Source organism: Stegastes partitus, unplaced genomic scaffold (assembly GCF_000690725.1).
Source record: "Stegastes partitus isolate 25-593 unplaced genomic scaffold, Stegastes_partitus-1.0.2 Scaffold2575, whole genome shotgun sequence".
In the NCBI taxonomy this organism is placed as follows: domain Eukaryota; kingdom Metazoa; phylum Chordata; class Actinopteri; family Pomacentridae; genus Stegastes; species Stegastes partitus.
The window spans coordinates 22079-31192 of record NW_007580306.1 but is presented as its reverse complement, the minus strand read 5'-3'; the positions used below and the strand labels follow the sequence as shown (position 1 = coordinate 31192).

The 9114-nt window shown below is 47.2% G+C and overlaps 1 protein-coding gene across 1 annotated transcript in view; it reads right to left on the bottom strand.

Annotated features, from left to right (window-relative positions):
- Positions 1-2611: 2611 nt before the first annotated feature.
- Positions 2612-9114, bottom strand: part of LOC103375385 (ras-related protein ORAB-1) — a 7866-nt gene continuing 1363 nt past the window's right edge. The window contains exons 2-6 of the mRNA XM_008305649.1: positions 7480-7552; positions 7295-7390; positions 7111-7206; positions 4766-4897; positions 2612-3578 (exon numbers count right to left, since the gene is read on the bottom strand). Coding sequence (XP_008303871.1) covers positions 3381-3578; positions 4766-4897; positions 7111-7206; positions 7295-7390; positions 7480-7552 — 595 coding nt within the window. The 3' untranslated portion in view covers positions 2612-3380. The remainder of the gene's footprint in view (positions 3579-4765; positions 4898-7110; positions 7207-7294; positions 7391-7479; positions 7553-9114) is intronic.

The window sequence follows — 9114 nt, the reverse complement described above, 5'->3', positions numbered from 1 at the left end:
CTTCTGGGGAAATGTAATGACTGAATGTAGCCACTAGATGGAGGTATTAACCAGTGAATCATTTCCTGGATAGTCGCTCCTGAATGTGACTTGAACTGATTCCAGTGAAAAGTCTTTGATGGGCTGAAACTAAAGCAGCTTTAACTCCAAATGAATGGAGCTGAATCTTCATCGTGTCTTCAGCTTGTCTGGTCCAGACGGAGCTGCTCTTCCTTCCAGTCAGAGATTGACACTGAACATGAGGATCATTAATGAACATTTAACAGGTGAAGATCAATTAATGCACTTTAATGAGTCATATATGGATTTAAATACATTAATTAACATTCATCATCATTTTTAGTTTGACTCGGAGCCTAATTGATCTAAAAACTTTGACAACATCCTTTTCTATTTGAAATTAATTAGAAAGTTAAGAATATTTGTGATAAATTAGGGGATCATGTGTTTTGGTCTATTTAAGTGCATTCATCCCTAAAAAAAAATGAAAAAGACAATATTTTATTTAAAGTGAAGCAGCTTACTTTCACAATGAGTAAATTATTACATTTTATCAAAAAATACGGGGCTAATATTTAATTTCAGAGGCATAAAAGGAAAACATGAATAAGTCATATGAGCATTAAATCCATGAGTATCAGTAAAGTCCAGCAGACATAAAGTCAAACACACGTGTCTATAAAGCTCATGTGTGTTTCCTGTGTTTCAGACAGACCTTCTTCTGGAGAGTCTCTGATCCAACCTGAACCTCACATTATCTGGTATCATGGACCACAGTCACAGCAGGGCTGGTGCCCTCTAGTGGCCACCGGCGGTAACTACACTAACGTCAAGTCAGCCACATTACAGGCAGCCTACACTTCCTGGTATCTCTTTCAAAATAAAACCCATATGAGCGTTCGCATTTATTAAAGCATTACGAAGCGATTTTGGGGAAACTCAGAGTGACCTCCGGTGGACGCTGATCTGTAATCAGCGCTGCTTAGCTTCTCCACTTCCTCTGAATGTTTAGTTGTAATCTGAGTAAAGTTCAAACAGGAAATGAATCCACATTGTAGCTCAATACGAACCTCCAGCAGCATCCATGAGCGGCAGGGTTAGCCGAGCTAGCAGCAGTGCTAACGAGCTTCTCCACTGGCACAGACAGCTTCAAAATAAATCTCCTCGTGTCTCTTCCAGTTCACTCTGCTGGATGGTTTGACTGTCGTCGTGTCAAACAGACAGTTTGGACAATTGAAGGAGACTCAGATGTTCCAACATAAACATCCAGATGGAGATAAAAGAGCCGTTCAGAGGGTTTTCACAGATGTTGAAGAAGCAGCTGCAGCTCAGTTCCTGACTTCTTCTGAACTGTCTGAACGTCTTCTTACCTGGACAGGTGTCTGCATCTCAGTGACACATGGAACAGATCAGGTGACATCTTCTTCCTGGATGAGTTTATTTTGATGATCATTACTTATGTTTTATTTAAAATGTCTTAAATATTGCAGCAGGTTGCAGCTGGATGTCTTTGACTAACGAACAGTTCATGTCTGATGGAGTCTCATGTGTTGATGATCCATCTCATTTTAAATGAGTCACACAATAAATGCTAAAGCGAAGCTTTGAAAAACGGTCCTGCAGTTAGACGTGAACTCCAGGTTCCTCCTGGTTTACCTGCTTTCTGTATTTAATGAGCATCAAGGTGAGAAGTAACAGGAAGTCAGATCCTCCAGACCAACATCTATGTCCACAAAGTGCTTCTGAAAATGAACAATATGCTCAAATTAAAACGTGTTTTCTGAGTTTCATTTAAAGAACCACTTTAAATGTGATTTTAATCCCAGATTTAGTCTCATGATGGATCATTATGTCTCAGTGATGCGTTCAGGGACCATGTGAACGTTGTAAATGTGAGGATTCTTCCTGTTTGTACAGTTTGTGGCTCATAAATGTCATTGTGGTGATTAAAGATCACTTATGGTGGGTTTATAGTAACTTTATTACAACTTTTTAAAAATTATTATTATATTAGAACTTTGCTGTTTAATATTCAGGCTGCAGGTGTCTCAGTGGTTAGCACCGTTAGCGCCTCACAGCTAGAAGGTCGCCGGTTGGCGTCCCGGTGAGGACACCCGGGATCTTCCTGCGTGGAGTCTCCATGTTCTCCCCGTGCAGCGTGGGTTCTCTCCGGGTTCTCCGGCTTCCTCCCACAGTCCAGAAACATGCTGAGGTTAATTGGTGATTGTAAATTGTCCGTAGGTGTGAATGTGAGTGTGCTTGGTTGTCTGTCTCTAAGTGTAGCCCTGTGATAGACTGGTTACCTGTCCAGGTGAACCTGCCTTCACCCTGAGTCAGCTGGGATAGGCTCCACCCCCTAGTGAGGATGAAGGTGTAGAGATGATGGATGGTTAATATTCTACATTTCTTATTCGTTTGCTGGTACCTTTAATTGTCCGCTTCATGTTCCTGACAGTTTATTATTCATGTTGTTGATGGTTTCGTGTTCCAGCAGATGGCGCCGGTGAATGAATGAGGCGTGTGTGTGTGACCCGCTGTCAGATACAGAACCAGAACAGGAACATGTGGAAGACGGCAAGGTGACAAGAAAGAAGTGCAGCAGAACCAGCAGTTATCAAAGATCTCCTTCATGGTTTAATAGTAGACACTGTGCCACAAAAATGTCACGTCCGCAGCCACAAATCACGTGCCGAGATTGGACTAATTCCAGCGAGTTGTCGGATCATTCGCTTCACTTGCTTCTCTACACAATTTGCAAATCACTTCTTACATGTATGTATAAATATATACAGTTTATAGATGATTCTGGAGCTGGGATGTGATTTCGTTTCTCTCTCTGTTGTGTTTGTGCTGTTGGCAGAGAAATACACGGCTGACGTCTCCCAATGCAGCACACGCTTATAGCATGACGAGGACCAGCAGAGCACACGGAGCCGAACACGCGTGGAGGAATGTTGCTGAGGGGAACCGAAGGCATCGACGTCACGAGATCCGCTGCCACGAAGGCACTGCAACATCGAGTTCAGGGGCGACGCTGTGGAGTCGGAGCAGAACGTGTGGAGCCTGAAGTCCACAGGAAGTGAGATCACGTCTAACATGCATGATGCTGGTTAAGCATGTGCTTCATTTGAAGGGTTACCAATTGTAGGAGGCCGAGCTCACGCAGGAACTCTGGGCCGGGCCAAAGTCAAGAGCAGGACGACAAAAGCAAACGGAGGCGGGCTTCACAGGCTAGCCAGCAGGAGGCCCGGTGCTGCTCTTACCGTCCTGCTGCTCACTTTGCAGGCTGGGGCCGGTCTGTCCCTGTGGAGCTTCGCGGTGACGTTGGTGGGTTCTGGGCTCGGGGCGGGTTCGGGTCGGGTCGGGCCGGTTCCGGGGCCTCAGCAGCAGCCTCCGGACGAGGTGTTGACCGGCTTGCTCTGGATCTTGACGTTGGACTTCTCGGAGGCGCCGGCCGTGGCCCCGGGGCCCATCCTCTTCTTGATCTCGGCCGCCATGGTCATGAAGGCCTGCTCCACGTTGGTGGCGCTCTTGGCGCTCGTCTCCAGGAAGGGAATCCCCAGGTTGTCGGCAAACTCCTGGTGAGGACAGACACACATAACATGGAGGCAGCAAATACGACAGACACTGACCTACAGAGAAAACAGTGCATCAGTGGACCGAGTCCTGACGTTCATCGATGTCTGCTCACACTGCCGTGGTCACAGCTCCACAGCGTCCACACACCTTCTACTCGTTCTACTTTACAGAAGCTTGAGCTTCTCGTAGGTGTCGGACGGCGGCAGGAAGACGGAGGCTTCAGTCTGAAAATGATTTCAGGCCTGAAAAAAGCCGATCCTGAGCTGCAGAAGGTTGACGTTCACTGACCTGCTGAAACAGGTCCTCTGAGGAGCTGTTCGTCCTCCTGGTTCAGCTCGGGTCCGTTTCCTACCAGCAGCTCTGAGACACAACGGACTTCAGGGTTCTTTTAGTTTTGAAAGCTGTGACACTCAGAACGTCTGTGAACTTTAATGTCCTGTCGCTCTTCAGCTGGTAAGTGGGAGAAACATCCTGAGAGCAGATCACAGCTAAACCTCTTCTTAAACCTTATTCCAGCTAACGTTCGGTGACGTTGTGGGAACGTTCCCTGCTGAATGCTGATGGTTTTCTGTAGCTCCTGACTTAAATATTTAGTAATTCTGTGTTTTAGGAATGCCCTGCTCCTGTTCTACGCCTTCTGGGGATGGTTTAATGAGTCGTCTTCCTGCTCAGCTCGTTTCTGTCGCTGCCTGACTCATGACATGTTCGGCACTTTGGCAAACTCTTGCTTTAAACACCAGAGCAGACCTCCACTGAACTGGTCTGTGGTCAGACGCTGTCCTGCTGCGCCTCTGACTCTGCTGCTAACATCAGTAGACGATGCGTCGGCGCCACAGCAGCAACAGAGCACGCAACGCAACGTTAATGTTCAGCAAGTAAATGCTGTTAAACATTCAACCACCTGAATATGACCCGATAAGACAGCAGGAGGACATGAGGTCAGTAAAGGTATCGTAGAACAGCTGCAGGACCTGATTGTTCCAGCAGGGGGAGCCTCTCACCGTTTAGGTCTGTGGAGACCAGAAGAGGCGTCACTCCAGAGCTCAGGGGTTTAAGACCAACTGGATCTGAGCTGATTTTACAGCTCATGTCCACACTAACGATAACCTGAAGACATCCACAGCGCTCCGGTACCGATTATGGATTGATGATGCTGCTCCTCGTGGACGCAGCGTGCATCTCTTACCTTCGCCGTGGTGTAATCGACGACCTTCTTCGTCGTGAGGTCACACTTGTTGCCGACCAGCAGCTTGTTGACGTTCTCGCTGGCGTAGCGGTCGATCTCCTGCAGCCACTGCTTGACGTTGTTGAAGGACTCCTGAGGACAGAAACAGTTCAGACACGTCACCGGGAACGGGCCGACTCAGAAACCTGCCGAAACACCGGCACACGCTGTCACTGGGTTTAGCCTCGTGGTCGACTCGAGCCGAGCACGCGATCAAACGCCTCCTGCTGCAGGCTGATGAAGCCGCGGCATGAACACGAACCTGATGTGCAATCTGTCGTGTTAACACTGGGTGTCACTGTTTCATCCTCGTGTAGTTTCCAGCATTACTTCTACTGTTCTGGCCGGGTTTCAGCTGCTGCATCATATTTAGTCACGTTCTGCACTCAAACACTTCATTTCTGACTGTCTGACGTCAGTGTTTTTCTGTACACGATAAGAGTTTGATGCTGAATGTGCGGCACTGACAGGCTCTGGTGTGAACACATGAACAAACAGTTTAAAGGGCTTCATAGACGTCTGCACTTGTCTCACTGGATTATTACATGAACATGTAAAAACACGTTTCTGCCTCGTCATCCTTTACTCGTTGATGCTGTGAGTCAATAAACTCACGTTAGACCTCTGAACCGTTAAACCCACCAGCAGGTTTGAAAGACATGATGCCTTTAAAATAATCCAAAAATGCCAAGACGCCACCGTTTATCTGGCAAGAAGTGTAAAAACGGATCTGTAACTTGCAGACGGTTGATGCTCTGTCAGAACCTCTGAGCTTGAACTAGATTCAGGAAAACCCCAAAGTCCTCCAGGACCGACTCAGCTGAGGATCTGGAGGGTTTTCAGGTGAGCTGCAGGCAGCGTTTTCAAGCAAAATCTTGAGACGTCTTAATATCAGAGCATTTTATATTTATTGTTGGAATAAAAACGGACCGTTTAAACCGCCCTCCTGTTCGGTCTTGGCTGTAACGCTAGTGTTTTAGGTGTACACACTGACTGAATGAGCCGACGTCGTTCAGTGGTCGTGTTCCTGTCAGACTGACGACTCGTCAGGTTGCTTTAACGTTTACTACGGATCCATCTGATCTGATCTCTGGTGAGCGGAGCCTCCCTTTTATTCCAGGTGTTGGTAACATCTGTGGACACCTGGAGACATTTTAGACCATTTTTATAAAGTAAAGCCTTTTTTTTCTTTTTTTGTGATGATTGCCGTCTCAGGAGAAGGAACTCTGTATTTCTGATTCATGACTCCTGCACGTTGTCTACCTCGCAAACATCTAACTACTGTTGATGAAACACCGCAAATAAACAGGTTGTTGAAAGTTAGACAGACGGTTAGAAACTCCCACACCCCTTCTGCACCCAGAAGAACCAGGTGCTGGTTCCAGAGCTGAGCTGGTTCACATCTGGTACCTCCTAAGAACCTGGTTGCTTCTCCATCAGCCAGGAGCCCAGTCAGAACCGTACGTCACTGCATACGGAGCCGTTTACCGAACAGCGCTGGCGCCACACAGAGTCCACACAGGACTCCAGACGGACTTTGGTACCGGTGTGACCCACTTTCTCATCTGGTCTCACTTCCCACCTGGTCACAGGAGAAACATCTGACCTGCGGAACATGTTCTTATCCATAGACGCTACAGTTTACGATGTTCCCTGAACGCCCCACATAGCAGGCTGCGCTAGCTGCTGCTGGTGGCCGCGGTGCTCAGACCGGTGTGAGACCAGAGATGACTTTAACAGAGTGAACCAGGAGGTTCTGGTGTCACATCTGTCCAGGATGAAACCCAGTGATCTGTTCTCAAGAGCTATAGCTGCTCCGTTTGTCACCAGAACACCTCATTTCTAAGCTAAATACTGAAGTTCTATCAGTCCTGTTGCTGGGACACAGTTGGACCGGGTTTCAAGTTTGTGCAGAACCTCCGTGTGTCCCGGGACTCATTCAGTACATCTGTGATCAGACCAGAGACGTCCTGGTGAAGAACCACACAAATCACCTCTTGTGTGTCCCATCCATCGGTCTCGGTGGTCTCGGTGGTCTCGGTGGTCCCGATAGCCCCGCCCCCAGCCCCTGATGGACTCGGTGCTGAGCTCTGGACCAGCAGAGAGGTGGTGCCTGCTAAGGACCAGTTCTGAGAACCTGGGGCCGGTGCTTAGGCGGTGGAAACACAAAGAACTGGTGCTGAGTCAGGCTCTGGCTCCAAACCAGACCTGGAACCGGTTTGTTCTGGTTCCACAGAGCTGCAGGACCGAAACATCCCTCAACAGGCTTTTTGAAGTGGCACCTGTACCTGAGGAAGAGGACTCACCTGATCCGTGACGTCGTACACCACGATGATGCCGTGAGCTCCTCGGTAGTAGCTGGACGTGATGGTGCGGAAGCGCTCCTGACCGGCCGTGTCCCACTGCAGACGCAAAGCACAGCTCATCAACACAAACCGCAACCAATCAGCTCTGCTCATCTGCTCACCGTCCAATCAGCCGCCTCCTTACAATCTGCAGCTTTATGGTCTTCCCGTCCAGCTCGATGGTCCTGATCTTGAAGTCCACGCCGATGGTGCTGATGTAGCTCTCTGTGTACGTGTCATCCTGGGATAAAGCACACAGGTGACAGGTGAGTGAGACACCTGCAGGTCGTCAGCCAATCGCAGCGCCGCTGACTGTGATGCAACACTTACTGCAAACCGGAGGAGGAGACAAGACTTTCCGACGCCAGAATCACCGATCAGGAGCAGCTTGAATAAATAGTCACTGAGGACAGAAAACAGGGTTTTTACTCCATCAGCAGCTGAGAGGCACCAAATCAGTCTTCAGACATTTTACAGGGAAACAAAAATAATAATCTGCTGCTTCTTCAAACAAAAAAACCCAAAACCTCCAACAAATTAATCAGAAAATATGTTTCCAATGAGGCCTATATTTAGACATACATGCTCTACGACCTCAGCTGCATCATTCATCGTTAACGGTTTCATGTTTTACTAATTCGCATTTCTTGATCTGATCTTTGCTGAACTCGTCCCAGGCTCGTTCACCTTCTGCTTCTCTGTGTCTTTGCTAGACTACGCTGTACATTAGGTTTCCATCAAAGCATGTTGATCCTGTGACTGATTATCAGACGTATTCGTTGAAGGAGTTTGTGTTGTTCTGTGTGTGAGCAGAAGCTGTGCTGCTGCGTTGTTCTGACTCAGTTGGCATCAATAAATCCTGTTCTGATCCGCGCTGATTGTCACGTCGAGTCATTAGAAACACAGTCAGTTTAAAATAACATGAAACAGACGTTCAGACATGAAAGCGCTGGTTTCAGGACAACAGCTGATGAATCCTCCAGCGGGAAACAGAGGAATCACAATACGATCAATAATCTCCTGTCAGCTGATCAAACTCTGGCAGTAAAACACGAAGACCTGAAGTCACTTCATAGAGAAAGGCTGCGGCTGAAAGGATTCATTGATTATTCTCCTGATGATCAGCTCATTGATAGATCAGCTGATCCACAGAAGTTAAACAGGAACTACGGTGAATAAACTTCAATCACTGAACTGATATTTAAAGCAAAAAACTTACAGGATTAGCAGCTTGTCTTTGCTGTTACCGGATTTTCTGTCTGGTTTTGGACCGTTAGTGATCAATAAACACTCTGGCTGTTTTAAACATGTTGTTTAAATGACTTTCCTTAATTGAAACATCAATGAGCAAACTGATCCATAACTCAGACTGTTGGTGTTGGTGTGACCAACCAGCTCCACGACGCCATGTTTGTGGAGGTTACATGACACCGAGCTCAGACTAAAGTGATCGTCACTCAGCCCGTCTACACCTGTCTGCTTCTACCTGAGTCAGAATGTGTAAATACACTCAAATCCAAATCCGTGGCCACAGCACAGCTCTGCCTTTATGAAACTTTAATGTTTCTTTAACTGAATAATCGTGCCCAATGGACTGCTTGTAGTTCGCGGCGTATTCAGGGATGATATTTACCGACTACGGGCAGAACTATTGTCTTGTTTCTGATGTTCACCTGTGTGTCCGCTTGGTGGAACGCTCTGGTGTGCATCTGGGGGCTGAACATGGTTTACTGATGGGATTTATGTCAGCATTAAAAATCATCTTTCCTGCAACTATGGTGTGGCCTTTAATCTTTAAACTACAAACGTCATGAAGGACATCGAGCTTTCTGTTGCTTTTAGATAGATAGATAGATAGATAGATACTTTATTCATCTCCAAGAGAAATTTACAGTTTTATATGGCTTCAGTCACAACGTGAACGCTGCAGCTGGAAACACACCAGCACCACGGCAGCTGTCCGTA